Source organism: Lactuca sativa, chromosome 8, assembly GCF_002870075.4.
Source record: "Lactuca sativa cultivar Salinas chromosome 8, Lsat_Salinas_v11, whole genome shotgun sequence".
Classification (NCBI taxonomy): Eukaryota; Viridiplantae; Streptophyta; class Magnoliopsida; order Asterales; family Asteraceae; genus Lactuca; species Lactuca sativa.
Window position 1 is genome coordinate 45,137,399 of NC_056630.2, and position 25,171 is coordinate 45,162,569.

The 25,171-nt window shown below is 34.6% G+C and overlaps 3 protein-coding genes across 3 annotated transcripts; 1 reads left to right on the forward strand and 2 right to left on the reverse strand.

The window, feature by feature from the left end:
- The first annotated feature begins 1,485 nt into the window (after nucleotides 1-1,485).
- LOC111884822 (uncharacterized) lies at nucleotides 1,486-3,162 on the forward strand. The gene is made up of 7 exons (XM_023881126.2): nucleotides 1,486-1,703; nucleotides 2,055-2,085; nucleotides 2,203-2,221; nucleotides 2,324-2,421; nucleotides 2,504-2,608; nucleotides 2,707-2,879; nucleotides 2,981-3,162. Exons 1-7 carry the CDS (start codon nucleotides 1,533-1,535, stop codon nucleotides 3,065-3,067), a joined length of 684 nt encoding a protein of 227 aa, XP_023736894.1. The 5' UTR covers nucleotides 1,486-1,532; the 3' UTR covers nucleotides 3,068-3,162.
- On the reverse strand, nucleotides 3,107-5,385 carry LOC111884821 (cytochrome P450 86B1). Its single transcript, XM_023881125.3, has 2 exons — nucleotides 3,977-5,385; nucleotides 3,107-3,675 (listed from the first exon to the last, which is right to left on the reverse strand). The coding sequence occupies exons 1-2, from the start codon at nucleotides 5,216-5,218 to the stop codon at nucleotides 3,277-3,279; spliced, it is 1,641 nt and encodes a 546-aa protein (XP_023736893.1). The 5' UTR covers nucleotides 5,219-5,385; the 3' UTR covers nucleotides 3,107-3,276.
- Nucleotides 5,386-7,913: 2,528 nt separating this feature from the next.
- On the reverse strand, nucleotides 7,914-24,633 carry LOC111884805 (uncharacterized). Its single transcript, XM_023881102.1, has 2 exons — nucleotides 24,496-24,633; nucleotides 7,914-8,717 (listed from the first exon to the last, which is right to left on the reverse strand). Exons 1-2 carry the CDS (start codon nucleotides 24,631-24,633, stop codon nucleotides 7,914-7,916), a joined length of 942 nt encoding a protein of 313 aa, XP_023736870.1.
- Nucleotides 24,634-25,171: the final 538 nt, after the last annotated feature.

Genomic DNA, 25,171 nt, shown 5'->3' on the forward strand with positions numbered 1-25,171 from the left:
TATATTTTGGTATAATGAATTTGTGCATGGAAAAAATTGAACAAAAAAGTAGGATGCAATAATGGAAAAAAAGTATGATGTTATATTGTGTATGTATTTGTACTGCAATTTGGAAACTACAATGTTATAATAGAAAATGTATTATTTTTGTATATGTAATATGTGTAAATTCCACTCATATTATAATTTTGCAGGCTATATATGGGGTTTAGTTGGACGATACTCTTCTACGTGATGGCGGATGTTATGGGCTTAGGACATGGAGGTGATGGAGCTGGGGATCCACCACCTCCAGGAGGCTTTGGTCGTGGTCAACACGAACATGATGGTAAGTCTTATTACTTTTAGGTTTATTTTTAATTTTTCTATTGCTTTTTATCTATAATAATTTTGATTTGGACACGGTCGGTATGCATATATTATTTATTTTTTTAGATCTTCAAAGTATGTATTAATTTTTATTTCAATTTTTCCTAACAATTATAGAGTATATTACATTATCCAGTTATAAAATATAGGTTAACCTTATTATGATATAAATCCCTTCATTGTAAAATCCTCGCTCCGTCTTTTTTTTGTCTGCTTGTTTGCTTTGTAACGTGGGGAGCGACGAGACAAATCATGTTCTTTTACATGGCACTATATGCGGGATGTTTTGTTGTAGTTGCTTAATTGGTGTAATATTCAACCTCCTTCTTTCAATAATGTTGAGGAGCTTGTAAAATTTGCAAGGTGTTGGGGTTCTTGCCCAAAAAGAAGAAAGATTTTAATTGCTATATGTTATGAGTTCTTATGGTGTGCATGGAAGACAAGAATCGAGAGGAGGTATAATGACATTCGTATTTCACATTCAAAATTGGCGGATAATGTTTTTTCTATTGTGTTTGATAGGGTAAAACACAAGGGTAGTTTTGGTAATTGTATGGAAAGATTGATGTGATCCCCCTTTTAGTATTTTGTAACTTTTTTGTTTGCCCTGCCTTTTCCTTTTGGCAATAGGCTTTTAACAAATTCTCCACGGGTTTCAAAGAAAAAAAAGACAAATAAAATTAACAAGTTGCGTGAATTATGAGATAAAATTGATTAAAAAGACTAATTTAAGGTAAAATCATAAAAAACTATGTAATTAAGGGTTTTTTTCAATATTCTAAAAAGCTCGTCATGGCTCTATCATGGCATGTCATGACTTCAAAGCTTGTACCTACGGTCAAACTTTACCAAAATGTCGTCTTAACTCATATATAAAAATGAATAATAATTGAAAATACATATAAAAATATTAATTATATACAAAATTACCGTCTTAAGTCACGCCTTATAAATGACGTGCCTTGTCAATGTCTGAAAAAACTTAAGGCTTGACATTGCTGACAAATCATGTCTTATAGGTTTATTCTTTGTAAGTTTAATGAAAAAAAAAAAAAAAAAAAAAAAACCATAATCCATAAAACCTCAAAAACTTTGGAGAATATCCGGACCACTTGCTCTATTTTTCAACAGTTGGACTGTTTGAGGCAGAAAGGGAGAAAGTAATGGCGAAGAGCGAAACCGTAAGAAACGCAGAGAGATTGGTGGAAGTGATGATGAAAGGGAACGATGCATCCCACGACGCTGCTCACGCTTTTCGAGTCCGGGACCTCGCTCTCTCACTTGCTCACGAAGAAGCCCTCGGCCTCTCTTCTTCACCAATCTCCCTTGAAATTGTATGTATCATGTATGCTGTTTACACCTAATCACTTCCTCTCTTAATTTGCTCTTGTCTGCTTTCCTTTATGTGCCTGTAAGATAAACACAGTAGAAATGTTGAGTTTTGATGTTCAATTACTGATCGATGTTCGTAAAGAATCCCCTTTCCACATGAAAATAGCAGACCATACGTTGAAAATGGTTTAAGAAGTAGTTTGCTTACGTGTTTCGAGATCTGAATTAACATTCAATAAAGACTATAGTATTTTCATTGCAAAAACAACTAGTGGAAATTGTTTAAAACCTAATTGTTCCAACTTAATCGTAGTTTATTTTAACTCTTGATATCAATCTTATTATTGTTGCAGGTTGAGCTAGCTGCACTCCTTCATGATATAGGTGATTGCCTTTACTCTATTCATGTTTATCCATGTTTTTTATATATATAACTTTTCAAGAAACCCAAATCGCCTTTGTCGCTAATTACTAATGGTGATTTATTTCATATGTATGCAGGAGACTACAAATACTTGAAGTGGGTTCTCTATATAATCTAAAATTCAAGACCTTTTTGTTTCTCCTTCACTTCCTTTATTGCAAATGGTTTTTGTAATACCCTTTTCTGTTATGCTTGTAGGAATCCATCTGAGGAAAAAATTGTAGAGGATTTTCTTGTAAAAGAGGGTTTAGATATCGATAAAAGCAGCAAGATTTTAGATATTATAAAGCAAATGGGTACGTACCTTTTGATCCTACGTTTTATATTTGTGCATTAGGAATCATTGCTTTTCTGATTATTGATTCTTAATTGTTGAAGGTTTTAAAGAGGAAATAAATGGAGCCTCAAATGGTTCTCAATCTCATACACTGGAATTTGGTGTTGTGCAAGATGCTGATCGTCTTGATGCAATTGGTGCTATTGGTAAATAATCTTTTTACTTAATTTGCATTGAATTATCAATTATGTAGTAATTTGTCCAAAAAATTCAATCTTTAAAAATTCCTTTGATTTGATTCCAGGGATTGCTAGATGTTTTACATTTGGTGGAAGTAGAAACAGAGTGCTTCATGATCCAAACATTCATCCTCGATTGGATTTGTCCAAACACCAATACATGAACAAAGATGAACAAACCACTGTGAATCACTTTCACGAAAAGCTCCTTAAGCTCAAGGATTTAATGAAAACAAAGGTCTTTTTATTTTTTTATTTTTACTTTTATCATAATCCTTTTTTTTTCAACTTGATTATTATCTTTCTTGAAGATTTACAAGGATTCATTTATCATTTCAGGCAGGAAAGAGAAGGGCTGAGAAAAGACACAAATTCATGGAAGAATTCCTTACAGAATTCTATGAAGAATGGACAGGAAAAGCTTGAAATAAAATAAAACAAACCATTTTTTTTTTCTTGAAACAATATAAAAACCAAAATCTTTTATTTATATGTAAGTTACAATAACATGCATCCCCATCTATCCCTGCCCATCAACTTATAAAATCCATAAATATTTGACACAAAAAAGAACATATAGAAAGAATAAAGTTAAAAAAGACACCACACATGTTTCACTACAAAACCTTAAACATTTAGTATTTATGATACATTTGGAGTTCAGATTCACTACGCTTGCAAAGCTTAACCTTCAACCCATGCTGCATGTACATAGTCAATGCAAGCTTTGGAGCCACCGGATGATTCTCCACCACCACCACCTTATACCGGTATAAAATAGAGGCGGCAACAAATTTCATCTGGTAGTAAGCAAAGTCTTTGCCCAAGCACAGCCTTGGGCCGCCATTGAAGGCGGTGAACTTGTAGGCTGATTCACTCATGAACCGCCCATCCCTCAGCCACCTGTCTGGCCTGAAATCTCTGCAGTCTTTTCCCCATATAGCTTCCATTCTTCCCATTGCATAGATTGCATACACCACTTTTGTTCCTTTTTTCAACACTGTCCCATCTGGGAACACATCGTCTTCAACAACCTGTATTTTGTATTTTCAGGGGAAGAATCAATATTACACATATGTCGAATTAATAGGGGTTGATGTACTATTCAATGTCATAAGTTGAAGTTAATGTTAGTTGGTGTAAAAAATTGTAAAATTTTATGTCTTTTTCAATCGGTTCAATAGAAGTCTAACACAATACAACCAGTTGAGTCAACAAATTTGGTCTTATTGGTTAAGTTTGTTGACTAGTTTGGTTAAAGGTACGAGATACAATAGTTGCATAGAAAACGAGTAAATACTAAATGTAAGTAGATAGATAGTAGCCAAGTGTTACCTCCTTATGATCCACGGGTACCGAAGGGTATAATCTCAAGGCCTCCGATAAAGCAGCATGCAGATAATCCATCTTCTTCACCTCTTCGGGTCTAAATATCAAATCCCCCATTTCACTCTCATCGTTCCTTTCATCCACAATCCGACATATCTCACCCAAAATCTTCTCCTCAACTGTTGGATTCTGGTCAAGAAGCCAGAAAAACCAACTCAAAGCCACCGAAGAAGTGTCCCTTCCCGCAAGTATAAAATTCACACAAATATCACGTAAAAACTTATCAGAAAAAGGCTGCCCTTCATCGTCTTTAAGCCCCATAAAAATCGTCAAAAGATCCGACCTTTGTTTCTTGTCATCAGCCTGCAGCAAAGAGATTTCTTTCTTCCGAGTTCTAATCACTTCATCTGCAAAACTATCCACCCCCTTTATCGAATCCTTCAGTCTCTTTTCAGATCCCAAGTTAAAATGCCTCATAATCTTCCACACAAGGGTAGGAGTAACAAACCTTAGAATAGTTGCTTCGGTAGCTGCCTCAAACGCTTGGGCGAAGGGTATTTCCGGAAGTCCGGGACTTAAACAACCCGGATCAACCCCAAAAGCGATCATGCAAACGTTATCGAACGTTAATCTTAAAAGAATATCCTGTAGATCGATCTGATCAGATCGATCTACAGACTCGTTCAAGACAGGCAAAAGCCGTCTATGAACGAGCTCCAACAACGACTCGGTTGTCATGTTTCGAAACTTGGACGAGTGAAACTCGATGCTCGCGGTCTTCCTTTGCCTCTGCCAAATCTCGTCATCGGCATTGAAGATTCCATTCCCGAGAAGATCCCGGAGCGCGTTCCGGAAATACGGGCCTTTCGGATACGCTTGAAACCTTGTTTTGAGAAGGTGCTCGAGGTTACGGGGGTCGGAAGTGACTATACAGTTGAGATTTGTAAACCACGGACCCCGGAATGTGAAAGTCCCGTTTTGTCTACAAAGGACTTGTGAAATCCATTCATACATATCAACACGAAGACCGAGTACTAAAGAAGGTAACATCCCGAGAAATGGCCATACGGGTAGGCCGTGTTTCTTTCGTTGGCGGAGAGAATGTATGACTATGAAGACCAGAAGGGCGGCAAGAAGCTCGATGATTTGAATCTCCGGGAAGAAGTGGCGGCTGGTGGCCGGAGAAGAGGTGGTCATGGTGGTGGTGTTGAGCATGTTGAAGATGTGGTTAGGAGGGAGGGGAGTCATGTTTTATATGAGGGTGTGTTGCTTGGCGTGCATGAGAAATGGATTTGGTGAGCAGAAATGAAAGGTGGTGTGTGAGTACACAAGTTGGGGATATATGTATTTTGACCAATTTAGGTGAATTTAGGGTAATCAAAAATTTTTGGTGTTTGTATATTGTTATGGAAAAGAGTTGGTATGGGGGTTAACCTAAGAACCTTTGAGTCACAACCACCATCTGGATACGCTTTTTATAGGAATGTTTTAATGTTTTATGGTTTCTAAATGATTTTAAATTAATATTTTAGATGATTATTGTACGAAATATGAATATAAAATTGTATAATTAGTACAAGTTGTAGAACGTGATTGTTTTCTTAAATAAAGCTATAGGGAAAGTTGTAAAACATTGGAATACACACATCAAGTTTTGGATAAATGGATCGAAATTGATACTTTTATTGAGTTTAGAAAAATATTCCATTTTATTTATATATAATATAATATGTGTTATATTGAAAAGAAAACGTTAAAATAATAATAATAATAATAATAATAATAATAATAACTAGAATTAAACAATACTAAATTGTATATTAAACAGAAAAATATGGCTACACGCCACCTATTTGATTAATCTGGAGATACCTAATTAGTAAGATAAAATTACATACATTTGTATGGTCTTTATGATTTTTAAGATTCTCGACTTTTCTCTCTAATCTTTTTTATTACATAGATGATCCTTCAATTTCTATTTCTTGTATGATAGGTTACTTACAATATAAAAATATTTTATATCATCTTTATTATACTTTATCTTTTTTTTGTTAATTAGCATTTATATTAACCTTGATATCATTAATTATTAAATCTAAAAATACAGATCACCATTATCCTTTTTAATTTCTTTTAATCGCTTATCCTTTTTAATAATATAAAAAAAATGTCCATCTCACATCATCCCACACTACCTTTTCTTCTCCATTTTGTTCTCTAATTATCGTCCCTAGTCTACAAAATCTTGGTAAGCATTGTCCATCACCAACAAATTTTCTTTCTCGTCTCTCTATCTATCGTCCTCTCTAATCTCTATCTTCGTCGTGTAATGTCCATCTCACAATAAACATAGCTAATAGCTTGTATGCTTTATTTTGTGTATTCTCCAAGTACACACATTGTGTATTTTCTGTCACATCCAATCCAATATTCCTCTAAATTCATACGAGTAGCATTGCTTTTAACCTCTTCGAATTGCTAAATGGTGAACAAGCGTTTATCATTGCTTAATATTTTTCTCGAAGCTTCTTAGTGGGATTTTGAAGGGAGGGAGTTCATCGATTTCATGGATATCAAAAACAATAATTTGAATTAGGTATACAACGGAATTTTAGACTTATGAGTTTTTCTAAAAAAAAGTTTTAAAATATGTTTGGATTAATTTTTGAGAGACAAAAGCCAAAAAGTCAAAAGTCACAATTTCTACTTCTAAAACAATTTATTTTTTTTCTTGCCAAAAAATCAATCGAAAACTATTGAAATTACAAAATACCTTTCTAAACTTTTACCTTTTTGAGATAGTCAAAAATCCAAAAAAAATCAGTTTTAAAAATAATCCAAAACACCCTTGATGTTACATTATTCGTATATTGGTAAATTAATGGATGGATTCTCTAATAAAGTTAATAGAATGAGCAAGGTCTTTTTCTTATTTATTATATTTTAAAAATATACTATTACAAAAGACAATATAGTCTTTTTTATATAAACAAAAAATCAACGTCAATTTTTAAAAACACCAGCGACGCGATCTATTAGCTTTTTAAAAGTTGGACCAAATTTGGCATTCTAAGCGGTCCATAAGAACCATTTCTGTAACTTACTCTTATAAATATAAATGACAGTGAACATCACTTACAAACTTAAAATAAAAGGAATTGAGAAAATGACTAGAAACTAAGTATTTATAATATCGATGTTACGTGAAAGACTATTTGTACAATGTAGTTAATGCATACATTTAATTACTTAAAGTTAGCTAAATTTCTTTCAAGTTCCTATATAATAGACACTTATTTAAAAAGTAAAAATGGAATATTGGGATTAATTTTTTTTAATCAAAACCTTTATCATTTTTTTTTTGAACCGGCGGAAATTTAGGGGTGTAAACGAACCGAGCCGAGCCCGAGCCTGACCAAGCTCGAGCTCGAGCTCGAGCTCGGCTCATAAAAAATTTAGTGGGCTCGCGAGCCTAAACGAGCCTCTATATATATATATATATATATATATATATATATATATATATATATATATATATATATATATATATATATATATATATATATATATATATATATATATATATATATATATATATATATATATATATATATATATATATATATATATATATATATATATATATAGACTCGTTTAAGCTCGTTTAGGCTCGCGAGCCCCATTATTTGAAGCTTGGCTCGAGCTCGTTTAGTAAACGAGCCTCATATCTAAGCTCGAGCTCGGATTGGGCTCGTTTAATTCGATCTCGAGTCGAGCTTTTAACGAGTCGATCCCGAGTAGCTCACGAGTAGCTCGGCTCACTTCCACCCCTAGGCGGAATTTATTAAAAGCACGGCCTAAAGGAAAAAGACCGGGCACAAAAGAAAAAAAACAAAAACAAAACTTACAAAATGTCAAAAGGGGAACAAACCCAACAATCTCATCTACAATTTTCAAAATTACCCCTAGATTTCAGCCAACTAAAAACCATAGAAATCACATTATCCGCTAACTTTGAAGAGTTCAATTGGATTTTGTTAAACCAAACATCGTTCCTTGCTTTCCACATACACCATAGAAACCCATAACAGATAGCAATAAATATTTTCCTCTTTTTTGGACAGTTCCCCCATGAGGCGGCAAAATTAACAAAATCTGAAATCGAAAGGAACCTTTGAATAGAAACGTCACACCAATTGAAAATCCAGCTTAGAGAGTCAAAGGCAATCGGACAGTCCAAGAGAATATGATCCGCAGTGTCCACACCACTAAAGCACATTTGATAGGAAATAGAAGAAATGTTGATACCTCTCCTGGAAAGAGCTACTGCAGTAGGAATACGCCCCAAACAAGCCCTCCAAACAAAGTTAATGCACTTGATAGGAACTAAGTGAAGCCAAACCGTGGGGTTATTTATCGGGGTAGTCAATTTACTGTCAATGAGGGCCCTAAGATCGCAAACACGGAAAAAACCATCATCAGTTAACCTTGATCTCCAAGTGTCGGGCCCATTGGATCTAACAACCATCCTTGTAACATCCAAAATAGATTTCAATTCCAACAGCTCCTGAGAATTGTTGGGTTTCCGCTTCCAAGCCCACGAGAAAACGTCATTCACCCATCTGTCACCTAAAAGACAACTTTTCCTCTTGTCTAACGCATATAAAGAAGGGAATTTCACTGCCAAAGTCCCATTCTTTAGCCAATCATCTAGCCAAAACAAAATTTTCTTCCCGTCCCTTACCTGAAATTCAAAAATATCTGAGACATCAATATCAATATTGCCAAGTGTCGAGAAGACATTGACAATACTACTCCAGGTGCCCGGGAGAGATTTTTTAGCCCAAGAGTGAATAGGTTTCTTTTCACATCTATGAATACTACCAATCACTCGCCTCCAAAGAGAGTCATTTTCCGTTTTAAACCTCCATATCCATTTTGTCAGGAGGGCCCAGTTAAGCGAGGCCAAGGATCCTACCCCGAGACCACCGGATGATTTTGGCCCAAGCACCACTTTCCAAGCGACCCAATTGATTTTTTGTTTTTCTTCACTTCCTCCCCATAAGAACCGTCTTCTCAGTTTCTCGAGGTTATCAATAATGGAAATCGGAGCTTTATAAATGGAAAAATAAAAAAGAGGGAGACTACCCAACACAGCTTTAACCAAAGTTAGGCGACCCTAAACCCTAAACCCTTTATGATTTAACTTGAAAATCCTATCATTTGGTTGAAAGGTACCGCTAGGCTTTGATGTTAAATGATTTACGATATATATATATATATATATATATATATATATATATATATATATATATATATATATATATATATATATATAGGTTTAGGTTATTCTATTCTAACTAACTATTGTGCAGATATCGTATGCCATTAGAATACAAAGATAATAAGTTGTTTAGCAATGCGAATACGTTCAACCTTAGAAAAATATCGTCATTTTCATGCATTCTAGCTAATTATTATTTATTTTTGTTCTCACACATCGTTTTTTACTCATTTTCATTCTGACAGAAATACGACTCAATAAACATTCTGACAGAAATGAGAATAATAATGATAAGTGTATAATAACCTTATGAAAGATTTAATTAGTGAAAATGACAATAGTAATGTAAGATTGAATGTATTTATATTATCAAACAACATATTTTCTTTGTCATTCTCATAACATACGATATCAGCACAATAATTACTTAGAATACTTGAACATGGCTATATATATATATATATATATATATATATATATATATATATATATATATATATATATATATATATATATATATACCTATTCTAATAAATGAATAAATTTATTCTCCTATTGACAAGTGTCACAATATTAAAAATCTTCATTAATATTATATACCACTTATCATGCCGCATGTCAACCTATTAATTCTTCATTTTAAATTTTAAATTTTAAATTTTAAATTTTCCACTCTAATTACATTAAATTAATAATTGATTCTTCATTTTAAATTTTAAATTTTAAACTTCACACTCTAATTACATTAAATTAATAACATTAGAATAAAAAATAAAATAAAATTAATATATATTATAAGGTGATATAATTTCATGTGTTTATTTAAATCAACGATTATAATTTTATATAACTAAAAACATATCTCTTAATTAATATTTTATTTTAAATAATTGATTAATAATTTTGATTTTTTTACTATGAAAATTTAATTAATTTTACAACTATGAAATTATATATATATATATATATATATATATATATATATATATATATATATATATATATATATATATATATATATATATATATATATATATATATATATATATATAGGAAAATACCAGCAATAGTCAAAAAATGAGGGGGTTTTTCAAAAATAGACATTTTCGGATATAGACATGCATTCCGCGGAGGTAGCTCCGCGGAATCTACTGTAGCTCCGTAGAATGGATCTTGAGTTTTTTTTTCACATCGATTCTCCGTGGTTTATATTAATTCCCCAACTAATTATTTTCAAGTAAATATTAGAATAGTATGATAATCTTTTTCTTAAAAATAATTAGTTGAGGGAATGAATCTAAACCCCGAATAATCGATGTGAAAAAAAAAAACTAAAGATCCATTCCTCGGAGGTAGCTCCGCGAAATGGATCTTTAGTGTTTTTTTAATACATTGATTTATTTACGATTTTGCCATTCCGCGGAGCTACCTCCGCGGAATGCATGTATATATCCGGAAAAGTCCATTTTTATGTCTATTTTTTTAAAATACCCTCCATTTTTTTACTATTGCTGGTATTTTCTATGTATATATATATATATATATATATATATATATATATATATATATATATATATATCCTCTTTTATGTAAAAAGGAGTTACTTTTCTAGCAATATCTGAGTGTTTTCATATCCTCAATCCCAAAACCACGATATAAGATGCAGGGGCGGAACGTAGTGAGGGCCAAGAGGGGACATGACCCCCTGATTTTTTATGTTCTTATACCTAAAATATATGTGTATAGATGCAAGTTTATTTTTTCATAACTACTCGGCCTCTCTATATTCATGATACATCTTTTTATATGCAACTCAAGAAAACTATTTATTTTATATTATTTAGTAATTAACTTCAAAAAAGCTTGAAAATCAATTTTATATCATTATGTCGTTAGATATTGAAATAATAGGTAACGAAAATAAATAAGTAGTTAACCAAAGCTCCAAAAATTTACTAAAAACCCAAACAAATCCTAGAAAAATTAGAATTCAGGTTGATTAAGGAAACAAAAGCTCTATAAGAAAACCAAAAAAGTATTCAAATGTAAAACTTATTGTTTGGAAGCAAAAAAAAAAAAATAAAATAAAATAAAAAAATAAAAAAAAAAAAAAAACCCCGCTAAGATGTGTACACGTCCATCACACTTTTCATCAGAAAATATGGTGGCTGCCTCCGGAGTGCCAACCGATCCCTTTCTTCTCTCCGTCTTCGGTGACCTTCTTGCTCTCTTGGCCTCTTCTCTCTGTCGTTCCTGAACTGGAACACCAACCAACGACCGTCGTCGTCGGTGCGCTTTTTATCTATCCTCTTCGTTGTTCGCCGATCTGCAACTCTGACCAGCAACCTCCGAAGCTGTGAGTTCTTCGTCTGTCATCCCCGCTAGATCTGTAAATTCTTTCTCTTTTTCTCATTATTCTTTTCCCCCCTCTTCCTAGTTTATATTACTAGATTAATAGAACTTAGATATGATAAAATTAAATGACAGATTAGGTTATTAGCTGTCAAAGTACTACAACGCTGTAAAAAGGGAGAATCCTTTAATTTTAAATTGTTATTTTAACTAAACAAAAGAATACCATAAAATTTTATAGAACAAATGTTTTTAATATAGAATTATAAGTCAAAATACCAATCTCCTACCTGTTTTTGTTAAAAATATTATATAGATAACTTTGTTAAAAATCTTATAAAGTCAAAAACTTACAAATAAGTATTTTGAATAACTATGTTTGTTTAAAAGTTAGTTTGCTATATTTATTATTAATGGTTAACTTTGTTATATGGTAATAGTAGTTATTATAATTTTGTAATAACTTCGAGTTTTTATATTATTTTGTTACTTTTTCTTAGTATTTTGGTTTTGGCCCCTCCAGTGATAATGTTCGTGTTCCGCCCCTGATAAGATGTAAGTTGGATACATAATGGTTAGCTAAGAAGTTGGCATATATAAAGAGATAATGCCCACAAAAAGCCATTAAAACTGAAACTAGTAGTTGGCATAAAGGCATAATGCCCACAAAGAGCCATTGAAATTAAAACTTTTCCATCTTAGCTGCCGCTACCTGTTAAAACTATAACCACTAATATTTTTATGCTAATATACCGTTTTGTAACCAACTATGTCCATCATTATATTGTCACATTGCTCTCACCAACACCCTGAAACAGTCCCCTCCCTCGTTGTTATAATGAAATATTTGGGTGCTCATCCTCCCTTTTGGCTTCTTCCATTGTAAAAGGTGCACTAGGGATGAGAGTGGGTCCAAACCCGGACCCGGAAAACTCGGGAAGCGGTTAACGAGATTTTTTAGGACCGGAAACCGGATCGGTATTTAGAAACCGGTTCCGTGTAAGGTACCGAATAAAGTGGGTCTAGAACTGGAAAACTCAGAAATATCAAAGTGGGTCGAATGGAATCGGGTAAAGTGGGTCTTGAACCGGAAAACCCAGGAAAATAAAATTTTTTTGGTAATTACTTAGTGATTGAACTTTGAAAATTTTCAACTTTGATATCCCAACTTCGGGGGACTGTAAGTCATTGAATATTAAACTAAAAATGACAAAATTATAATCTAAAATCATGTAGAATCTCTAAACTAGACGTTAAAAAAATCTCATGATAATCCAACTTCAAACGAATTACATATGCATGTTTTTAAATTTTATAGAATACAAAAATAAAGCTAAAAAAAATCGTAGCTTTGATATTCCGACTTTGGTAGACTATAATTCAATGAATATGAAACCAAAAATGACAAAATTATAATCTAAAATCATATACAAAATCTATACTACACTTTGGGAAAAACCACATGTTATTCCAATTTCAAACGAATTAGATATGCATGTTTTAAAACTTTCACAAAATACAAAGAAAGCTGAAAAACATAATATTTCTAGCTTTGATATCCCGACTTTGAGAGACTATAAGTCAATGAATAAAAACCCAAAAATGACAAAATTATAGTCTAAAATCATGTACTAACTATAAACTACACTCTGGAGAAAACTGTATGCCAATACGACTTCAAACGAATGAGATATGCATGTTTTAAAAGTATCATAGAATACAAAAAAAGCTGAAAACAAAATTTTTTTAACTTTGATATCCCGACTTAGAGAGAATGTAAGTCAATGAATATAAACCCAACATTGACAAAATTATAATCTAAAATCATGTACAAACTATAAACCGTTGGTGATTTTAGTGTCACCACGTCATTTTATGTAACTGGAAATAACATGTGAGCTAAGGGGCTCCTTAATTTGTACTCTAATATATGTATGGGTTGGTGCGGAGTGCACGCATGTATAAGATCGAATTAGAAGCCGGTTCGACGTCAAGTCGGGGGTCCGGGGGCAGCGCCCCTGGGTCCAGGGTTTCCAAAGGGGCGACGCCCCTTGGGCGAGGTCTAGGGGCAGTGCCACTAGCGGGGTCCAAGGGGCAGATCCCCTGGCTGGGGTCCCACTATGAAGTGATATCCGAAAATTAGTGGAAAATTCAGATTCTTGAGGGTGATTATGGTAAAACTAATGAAACTCGTTAGTTTTGGTAACCCTAAATCCTCATTAATCCGGATTACCCTGACTTGCTTCCAGAGCAACTAATGACAGTCGAACCCTAATGAAACACTAATTTCATTTATTCTATAAATGACTCTTCCTGTTGTGAAGTGGTATCCGAAAATTAGCTCTCGTTTTCTTCAAAACTCTCACATAATCTTTCTAGAAAATTGTCTTGCGATTTCTGTGCCTAGAATCGTAAGTGTCCACTTGGATTATCCTAGGGTGAATTTCTTGCAACCCAGGCATAGGGTATATATATCAGTTGGAAATGTGTTTTCACGATCCAAGTTGGTATTCAGATCTCCACCACAAACCCTAAATATTTTAATATAAACTACAGTCCGGAAAAAACCTCATGTCAATCCAACTTCAAACAAATGAGATATGCATGTTTTAAACTTTTCACAAAAACCGATTCTAGCCCCTAAAATCGGTTATGGTTCCTAACAAGGTTCCAGTTCTTAAACCCGGTTTACCCGGACCCAAAGGACCGGAAACCCGGATTACCCGGATAGAACCATTCTTTAAACCCAGGAACCGAACCGGTTTTACATATTCCGGTTCTAACGGTTCCAGTTCCGGATCCGGTCTGATTCGTGTTCCAGTCCGATTTTTTGGTTCTAAATCTCATCCCTAGTGCACACATAGACTGTGAGACAGGACTAAAAAAAGAGAAAAAGATCGGACCGCATTAAGATCGGTCGAAAAAGAGACTAAACTGAAAAGGATTGTTCTGAGACCGGTCTGAGAAGGACAAATTATTTCAAGACCAATCTAAATTCGTCAATACACATCTCTAGTGTTGATGCTTAAGGCAGTGTTAGTGGTTTTGACTTCATTTTCTTAGTTATTAATGATATTCATCAATGTATGTACAAGATTGAAGGCCAAGGAATATGTTATTTTTAGTGTTTCACTTTGAATTTTACTATTTTTATAAAAATGTTAGACTTTTAGCATGAAATAATTTATTTATATTTCACTCCTTCATAAAACATGTAACGAAATCATTTATTTAATTTTGAGTAAATTACACGAGTCGTCCGTGTGTTGTTTAATTAAAAGTTGCACGCTTCATCCCTATTGACATGAAATGACTATTTTGTCCTTATTAATTTCTTTTTTAATTTTATTTATTTATTTATTAGTTTTAAATTAAAAAATAATAATAATAATAAAATAAATATCCCTATCCCTCCCCCTTCCATCCCTTTTTATTTCCACATCTCCTATAACAAGATTATCCACATATTACTCACCACCACCTATCACTGCCAACACCTCGTCTAACCAAACCATAATCTGAAAACCTTGAATATGCCTTCTTCCTCGTCTTCCCCACCCCTATAACATTCCCTATTTAACGCCTTCTTAACAACCTTAAACCAAATTCAATAGCAAAAATCATCATCACACAAACAACCACCGATTTCATAAAAGACCACCGATATCGTCATTTACAACCACCAATCTCCATCAAAAACTACCATCAGGACCATCACCTACCCTTTCTTATTTACTGATCTTCACCTGATCATACTTGTAACTTAAAAGAAAGAAGAAGGGTGAAGAGGAATTTGTGACTAAGATATAGATGGGCGAAGGATGGGGGATAGAAAAACATACACCTATGGTAAATTAAGAGGAGGTGATGGTGAAACCAAATTCAATAGCAAAAATCATCATCACACAAACAACCACCAATTTCATAGAAGACCACCGATATCGTCATTTACAACCACCAATCTCCATCAAAAACTACCATCAGGACCATCACCTACCCTTTCTTATTTACTGATCTTCACCTAATCATACTTGTAACTTAAAAGAAAGAAGAAGGGTGAAGAGGAATTTGTAACTAAGATATATATGGGCGAAGGATGGGGGATAGAAAAACATACACCTACGGTAAATTAAGAGGAGGTGATGGTGAAACCTACATTGTTCATTGTCTTCCCACCTTGAACCTGCCATCATCCAATAATCACATTCACAATGGCTTCGATTTCGACTGTGGAGCTCGATGGTCTCCATATCTCAGCCATAATAGAGGCATCGATTGATCTGATATCTTTCAAAACCCACACCGACGAAGATCAATGGAATTTTTCGAACCCTACCTAACGTCGATGGTGGCACACATGTGATGGAAATCTAGCCAATGGAGATAAGTGGCAGCATACAAGTGACAACGGAGATCGAAGACTTCAAATATATAACATCCCGACTTTTGGTAAATAATTTTTTATTCTAAGTTAATTAATTAGTTACATTATACTTCATTTTTTTAAGTAAAGAGTTTATTTTAAAGGGAGTAGGACCGATTTTGCAAGGAAATTAGTTTTGTGGGGTGTATTTTGTCATTATGGGAAACTTGAGGGACTTAATTGCATAATTCGATTTTTCCCTTGCATGAGGCCTTAGGGTTTGGTTGGGTAGCCCTATTCCCTCTAGAGGTCAGCCCTTTGATTCACACCACTTAAAAACTCCCTAACCTTAATGATCCTTGTGTAATGTGTGTGTTTTTGGGCATTATACGACGCCAAGGAAAAGGAAGGGATCAAGCAAAGGGTTTTGACTCAAGGAAGAATGGTTTCAAGCAAGACAATTACAACAAGTATCGAATAAAAAGGTTTCATCTTCTTCCTTTCTTCTTTTCTTCTTTCTTCATCCTTCCTCTACTCGTTTTTCTCTCATTCCAGGGCAACCACAACTGCCATCCACGAATTCCATGCTTGGGTGGTAGTGGTTGTGGTGTTTTCTCTCATAACAAGCCTTGTAATGGAAGAAAAATAGCCCTAGATACGTATCTTTCTCAAATGGGCAATATACTTTGTTTTTTTCTCAAAAAGACGTTATGTTTTAAGTTAGAATTTGCATACTACACGTCACTTGATCCTTGACATAGTAGCTTATGTTAAGACACTTATTTCTAGCTTTGAAAACATGTTCTTAATGGATTAATGGGTTAAGATGCCAAGCTAACCCTAAAAGAGTTAAAGCTATGATTTCATGATATTCCCTAATATGTCCATGTTTTGTAAAAGTCATAGAAAATCATGGATCATCATTTTGGATCAAGACAAGTTCCTAAAGTTGAGGTTTTAACTCTAGTATGTCCCTAATTTTTTTCATGCCCTGATTTTGGTTCTAACTATAGTGAAAACTGTCATTTTCACTGACTGGTTTGGAATTAATTGCAATGATATGTAGTTTTGAAAATTCCATAATAAATTGTAGAAAAATCGTATAGACTTATGTAAGTAGTCCCTAAAAATTTAAGAGTAAGGGATACTGGAATATGTGATGAGTTTTGAGCATATCTACATTCTTATGTGATCATGTAACCCTAATTTCTTTGGATCTAAGTTTTCCTCTATCGAACATACTATTAGATTAGTGTTTAAGTCCATAACTATTTTAGTATGTACTTGACCTGATTGTGAGCATGGTCCTTTTGGGTTGCCTTCATACTGGTGACTAGACATGATGATTATTGACGAGAGAGGCTGGTTTATTGTTAAGAATAATAAATTGGGGTATAAATATGATTTGTTAATATATTATATGAATAATATATTAATTTGGAATCATATTATTAACTAGTATTTAATCAGAAATTAATTAGGAATTAACTTCGGGATTAAAGGAATTAATTAAAAGTATAGGGGCTGTTTTGTAATTATTTGATAGTTGAGACTTTGGGCTATTGGATCGCCTTTATTAAGGCTTGAACAAAAATCCTAGAAGGATCTAGGAGTTTTTGTCCAAGGGCTTAAGGAAAGGAGTCCATGGACTTGCTTAGGCCCTAAGCTAAGGGATTAGGGTTTCCACCTTGAAACCCTAGCTAGCCTCAAGTATAAATAACACCCTAAGGCACTAGAATTCGACCGCCCCTTGGGAAAACCCTACTAGGGCCGATTTTTGGAGCTTAGTACCTTACTTCCTTTCTCTCATATTCATCCTCTCATTCAAAGTGTGTTTGTGAGCCATTAGAGGTACTACACCTGTGGTACTTGCTTTCAAGAGCTAAGGAAACTCAAGGAATTAGTTGTTGTTACTATATAACAACAAAAAGGTATGTATTCTATTCTCCTATGTCAATTTTGAAAATAGTAGATGCATGCTAGGTTTCCTTTTGTGTTCATAAAGTTGTATGACTAATAGTGAAAACATAGATCCGTATCTAAGGTTGCATGCACACATAAGATTGTTTGTATAAAACCCATCAGTGGTATCAGAGACATTGGTTTTTGTTTTCAATTAGATTTGATAAAATGTATGAATTTGACATATTAGGGTTTATGGCTAAGAAACCCTAGGTATTGGATTTTTGAAATTAGGGTTACAAAACCCTAGTTTTCGAATTGTATTAGGGTTTCCCAAACCCTTTCCTTAGCCACCAAGATTTCGAAATTAGGGTTGTCTAAACCTTGGATTGCGAAATTTTCCTTGTACCCATGATAAGATTCCCAAATTTTAGGGATTTGGATAATGTCATATCTTGTAATTATCCCTTAATTATTTAAATAGATAATTAAAGATCTTTTGAATTATCCCATCCAAAATTTTCGAATTTTAGGGGATAAAGGGATTAGGTTAAAATTAATTGTTTAATTTAATAGATTATCCTCCAAGATTTGATAATTCAAATTAATTGTTTAATTTTGAGATAATTATTAAATCAAAGTTTTAATATTTAAAAATTTAAATTAAAAGGTTTTAAATTTTAGAAATTTTAAATTTGATTAAAACCCTAGTTTTTGAAAAGTTTCAATTACACCCCTTATGGTTTTATGAAGTTAATTAAAAGTATAATTAAAAGAGAATTAATAAATCCATAATCATATGGTTTATATTTAACTAAAAGTGTAATTTGTTAAATTAAACCACCTCGTATTTTAAAAGTGTAAAATACATCATTATACTATATATAACATTAAAAGTCTAATATTATATATGTATAACTTAAATGCAAGTCTTACCGTTAGTAAGCCTCATTCATGAAGTCGATCTATAAGGGGGTATAAGGTTATGGCCTATAAAATGGTCATTTAATGGGTGTGCACTCTCACCCACCGCTTCCTTGATTGGTGGAGGGTCGCTAGCCGAACGGGTAGGATAGGGCAAACCCTTTCCATTAAAAGTATAATGAAGTATAAAGTAACTAAATGTTTTTTTTACAAAATTCCCAATCTTAGTTACTTTAGGAAAAAGTGAATTTGATGCAATTCCATGAAATTACACTTTGTACCCTTGCTAAGACATTAGTGGAGCTTGTGTGGTTAACCGGCACACTAAATGGGTTCTAAGAAAAGGTAGCAAAGGGTGAATCAATGTTTGTCATTGTTCGGTGGAGCGTGTGTGGTTAACCGGCACATCGAATAGATGACTATAACATTGGGGGCACCACGTAAGTTTGCATGGTTATTCACACCCTGTTTTGTGATCCACGGCATCCCAGTCACACATCGAGGGGCATATCGAGATTTAAACATGCCATTGAAAATTTCAATGAATCTCAAAGGATCTAGGAGTTTTCAATACATTTAAAACTTAATCTCTTTTTCGTTTTTCATGGTGGAAAATTAGTGAATCGTCATTCACTTACCTTCAAATGTTCGTCAATTTGGGTTACGGGATCCCACTCCCAAGTTGTAGAGTATTGTGTTGGGTCCTAGCCTTAATATCTCATTTAGGTATTTTATTAAGGACTAAATCAATCAATCAATCAATCAACTTGAATTTTCTCTCGTTTTGTAGATGTCAAAGTTTGACAACTATGGTCTTCCCAAATTCCGTGGAACAAGCCTTCAATATGAAGACGATATTTCATGATTCGATCGAGGAACAAGAAATCATGCTTCACTTCCTCCACCTCCTCCTATTGTTCTCCCTAGCCCACAATCGCAAAGGCTTGAAAAGTTCAAGCTCACTCAAGCCCTGTTGGCGATGAAACATAAGATGGAAAGTCAGTGTGTTCGCACATCTTAGAGATGAAGTCACACATTGATAGGTTAAGAATGTTGGGAGTCGTTATCTGTGTGGAGATGGTTGTTGACTAGGCTCTTCAGTTACTCCCTAAATCATATGATAAGTTCATAAGAGAGTATTATATGATGGATCTTGACACGATCCTCATTGACCTAACTTACATGCTTATTGCTGCTGAATCAGAAATGATTTGGCAAAGTAATGGAGCATATTTGTCTGGTAATTCAACCAACCATGCTTCCATGGTCGCTCCAGGATAAGCCACCCATTTCTGCTGCCAAGAGAAGGGGCGTTGGCTACGAATCTGCCCAGAGGACCTGAAGAATCTAAGAGATGGGAGAGTCAAGAAGTATGACTCTACTTCATGTAAATTCCACTATCTAACTCCATTAAGTTCCTATTCATTGATTCTTAATACATAATGTGATAAGATTACATTTGAATGTTTTGCAGGATCAGAGAAAAGAGAGGAAGCTTGATGGAAGAGCAAGATGAGTCTGATCAGGAAGAAATGGATCACGATCGCATTGATTCGAAGATCAGATTTTGAGCTTAGGAAGTTATGATAGATTTGTTAGGAATATTTGATTACATAGTTTTTCAGTTGATTTTGCATTGTAAGGACGTGTTTTCCGCTGCTTTATGAATAAAATAATTTTTTAGTTTGTCTTATTTATATATATCCTTGCAATGAAATCGTTGTGAAAAATTGATGTTTGTGTATTTCTATAGATGGATGTGATTCTTAGTTATGTTATTTATGGAAGAGTCAAATTTCTCTAAGTAAGGAAAGATTCCCATCGCCCAAGTTTCAGTTGGACAGAAGCTTGGAATCATATGATTTGAATCATGTGATGTATGGAAATCTTTATACTTAGGAAATTAAGACTAATTCCTTGATCACACAAGTATGTGAGTCAAGTGAAGGACTAAAGGACTAGAACACAATGTTGTGCACTAGTCAAGTCCACCACAAATAACAATAAGACTATTTGTCATAATTTACCAAAAGTCTAGTAAATCTGGTTATACTAACAAGATTTAGTGTAATTCTGAATCATTGAAGATTTTCAATGAATGGCAGAACGAATAAGAAGGATCAATTAGGCAGAAAGATAAACATTTCTCCAATCTAAGAAGAAGGGAGAGTACTTTTGTATCGGGTTTTATGATCATCTTAATGATTAAGAACCATATCATAATTGATCCTCTAAGGACATCTTAGTGCACTAGTATGGCTAAGAAGAGGAATCGGAAATTGTTGAAATGGTTAAATCAAAAAGATGAGTCATACTTCATTCCAAAATCAAGTCTTAGAGTCATACTCCAAGATTGTTACTTGAGTGACATAATCTTAAGTTGGAATGTTCTTACACTTGCACATTTTGGTAAGTTGTGATGTCTTGAATAAGACATATACCAACTAGTACTGAATTACGTGTGAGTTTTGTCTTGATATAGACACACACTAACTCTTGGATATTTGTTTTGTCAAGAAATATCTATTGATAAGAGAATCTAATATGTCAAGAGGTCAGTGGGAGTCTAAAGATATTGAAAAGTTTCAAGAACAAATCAAGAAGTAAACCTATTAAACACTATCACACGAACTGAGGATTGTAACCTATCGTGCTGACAAAATTTTATTTTTGTGCCAATCCAGTTGAGTGATTATGCATGAGTTCTCCAAGTTCTCAGTAGACTGCATAAGGTAAGCACCTTGTTCAATGAAAGTACATTTACTGGCATAGGTGAGCTGCTAAATAACTTGGAAGCAATGGTTGGACCCTAGATGGCAAGAAATCAAGTATGAACAAGTTTTGTCCATAAAGAGTTTGGATTTGTCACAAACATTATCTTATGATTATGGTTATGAAAAATTCACATGGATAGGAACACATGCACCATAAGATCTAAGTGTCATAAGGTTCTCCTTCATGAAAATGATTGTGAGGAAACACTTTCACTCAGAAAGATTTTAAGAAGATAGCAACTGTGTAGATTGCATTCTCAAACTCGATTATGATTACGGAATCCCTCTTCATAGTTCGAATTGTGAGATTTGGCAATTAGTCTGAACATTTGGGACCTCATTTTTCCGAAGTAGTGGGAACAACAGTGACCTTCGGAACTGTTGGTGTATTAATGTGAGATTTGACTTTCCATACAAGATGTTGCTTTGAAGATTTTCAAAAGTTTGTTTTCTCAGCAACTTTCGATTTGTTTGATGACACATTTGTTTTAGAAAACTTGGGTTTAAAAATTGTGCCATTAGATTTAGCAATGAAAGCGGATGAAACAGTCAGAGGAGAGGTGTTTTGGACATACATGGTATTCACACAAGATTTGGGTTGATTGGTACTGATCATTTTTTTTTGCTTCTACAAGACCGAGAGAGTTATAAGGTCTCTTGAGGATCTTAGTGGGTGTGAAGGAATTTTGACTATGGGTTGATGAATGAAAATTCCGAGATACACACTTTTTGGAGTTCTCAAGGAATCCTGAATTTTGTCTAGTCTTAACTTCCTTTTTGTGAGCATTTCGAGCTTCTACCTTAGGATCTACTAAATCCTTCCTATTCAACATTGGCTTTCTTTTGGATTGAGATGAGGATTTCAAATTCTGTCCTACTGAAGGATTGTTGAACACAGGCTTAATGGGAACCGGATTTGTTTTTGAAATTGCCTGTGGTTTAGAATCTCATGAGATTGACTCATCGACTTCACTATCTAGGGATGCCCAAACACACTCTAAGGGTTCAGACGAATTTGATTCAGGAAAGACTTCCTCAATAACCCATTTGTTAGGAGGGCTTGGGTTCGGATTTTGAACAATAGACTTTTGAGTTCTAGAGGTCCAATTCAGGTCCAGGTTTATCAGAGGCGGAAATTGCATGGAATCGGGACTCTTAACATCTATAGATTGAAACTCAGGAATTAGGGACACAAAGTGGTCTGTGGTCTCAGGAAGGGGTGACAAGGGAGAAACAGGGGTGTCCAAATGTTTGATGTTCGGAACCTCTACCATAAATGTCAAATTTTGCAATTCCTTCAAGGGACGAGCAATTGGTTTCGGAAACTCGCTTCCGAGACTAGGAGCAATTGGTGATGAGTCATTTGTAGATTTGATTCAAGTATGTCAGTGGAATTATGCAAAGCATCTATCTTAGCATTGAGACATTTGTTATCGGAAATCAAGACATTTCTTTCGGAATAGGTGATTTCGCATTTGTCTTTTAAAATGATACATTCATCTTTTGAAATTACAAGCTCATGCTCTAAAGACTCGATTTTCAACTTTTTATCCTCAAAACGTAACCTAAGACGATTTAATTCACTCCTTCTCATTGGCTTCTATGGCTGACGCATAGGCTTTATAGATGGTGCTCATATTTGTTTGGATCTGGGTAAGGTAAGGCTCACAAAGAGACAAATCAAAGTTATTGTAACACCCTGTTCGGAAAAGCATTCATTTATAGATCAAGAAGTCAAGGCTAGGGGCATTTTGGTAATATATGGGTTTTGAGTTTTATTCAAGAAGGTTTCGGTCCGGGGTGTGTTGTTAGAAGCGTAGGGCTTCTCACCACCTTTCCATGGATATAAATTTCATCGGAAATGGATCTAGAATGAAGGATTTATGACACTTTGAAGATATTGGCAATAATGGCCCTTATGGAGAAAAGGTCGCATGGAAGGTCATGCATGCAATTTGGAATGTGCATGGGTACGCCCAGCATAATGGAGAAAGTGATCGTGGGTGCGGGGAGACGTACACCTAACGTACGAGTGGTATGCCCAGCGTACGCTCAGAGTCTTAAAACCCTATTTTTAGGGTGTGTCACTATATAAGGAACATAATGGCTCCAACCCTAGCCCCTTTATCAGCCTCCTCAACTTCAGAGAAACCCTAGAATTCCCCAACCCTTCATTTTGTGAGATCTTGACCTTGGGAAGCTTAGTTTGGTGGTTTAAAGCTTGGAAGAGAAAAGAAGAATAATGGCAAGGAGGGACCTTGGAGGCCAGAGCTTATAGATCTGAGATAACATCATCTTCTGGAACACTTTGAAGGTATAAAGCTCACAACTTTACTTAAAGGTGCTTAGATCTAGTATGGTTTAGTTTTTGGTCCAAAGGTGAAAGCTTTATGGCTTAAATCCGATTTCCAGACCAAGGGTTGCCTCCCTTGGTGCTAAATGACTCCTTAGAACAGAAAGTTGATGTCTTGATGGTCCAAATGAGTTCATGCATGAGTTAAGACCCTTTTCCATGGAAATAGATTATGGTTTTTGGAGTTGGAGCTTATGTGAGTCATGGAAGCCATAAAGTAAGCAAGTTTATGGTTTAAGACATGAAATAAGACCTGGATCTAAGTTTATAGCCTCTGAATCGGAGTATTAAACACTTAATGGAAAGATGGCTTAACAGGGTACTACGTTGAGCGTACGTCCAGGTACGCCCAGTGTACTCGTCATCAAGCCTGTACGCTAAGCGTACATTGGAGTACGCCCCGCGTAACGCTGCCAGTTTGGGTTTTGAGCATTTGGGCCTCGGTGTGGGCGATGCTTTGGACTATAGGTCTTTAAGCCTTAGTGGGCCATCAGTAGTCAGTGATTATGGGCCAATAGTAGGCTTGGGAAGCCTATCATATTCATCTTTAGACCTAGAGGGCCAATATACTTCATCACACTCAACAATTTTTCTTGCCATCAAACACATGTTCCTTCCAGTCACCATGTCATCATCATCTCCTGATGACCAATATCCTTCTACATCCCTTGATACAGTTGTTACAAAGGCTTTTTCACTTTCTGCCATCTCTTGAGCTCTTCGAGCGTAGTATGTAGAGTCCTTGATCTTGGGCTTTTACGGAGCTTCAACCAAGAAATCTTTTGCAAAGTGGTTTGCATGTCCACACTTGTGGCACACAACTTTTGGCTTGTCTGATTTTTGATTCTACGATGATTTTGAAGTAAAGTTTGGTTTTGAGATGTTCTGTTTGTATGAGGGTGGATTTTCCAAAGTAGGCTGAGATTCCGGAGGAGAGATTGTTGAGGATTATTTTGGTGAGGAGCAGGGAATCGATTTTGGTATGGTTTATATGATGTATTGAAAGGACGTTTGTACTTCATGGAGAGTAAAGCAAATTCTTGTTGGAAACGGAGTTCAGAATCTATAGCTTCAGTGTCATCAACATGATAGTTTTGTGTGGGTAAAACAAGTAAGGAAGATTGAGATAATGTAATTGTGGTTTTGAAAGGATCCGAGGTGGAAGGATTTGGAATGGTTGGTTCATAGGAGCTGACAAGAGCAAGAGGAACTCCAGAGAGTTCCCTTATGGTATGAGCAACATTGG

Excerpts from the sequence above, each read along its gene's own strand:
- LOC111884805 (XM_023881102.1), bottom strand. The coding sequence starts at position 24,633 with ATGGCAGAAAGTGAAAAAGCCTTTGTAACAACTGTATCAAGGGATGTA. Across the intron at positions 8,718-24,495 it reads AAATTGTTGAGTGTGATGAA|GTAAGGGACGGGAAGAAAAT; the intron begins GTATATTGGCCC and ends TTTGAATTTCAG.
- LOC111884822 (XM_023881126.2), top strand. The coding sequence starts at position 1,533 with ATGGCGAAGAGCGAAACCGTAAGAAACGCAGAGAGATTGGTGGAAGTG. Across the intron at positions 1,704-2,054 it reads CACCAATCTCCCTTGAAATT|GTTGAGCTAGCTGCACTCCT; the intron begins GTATGTATCATG and ends TTATTGTTGCAG. Across the intron at positions 2,422-2,503 it reads AGATATTATAAAGCAAATGG|GTTTTAAAGAGGAAATAAAT; the intron begins GTACGTACCTTT and ends TAATTGTTGAAG.
- LOC111884821 (XM_023881125.3), bottom strand. The coding sequence starts at position 5,218 with ATGACTCCCCTCCCTCCTAACCACATCTTCAACATGCTCAACACCACC. Across the intron at positions 3,676-3,976 it reads TACCCGTGGATCATAAGGAG|GTTGTTGAAGACGATGTGTT; the intron begins GTAACACTTGGC and ends TACAAAATACAG.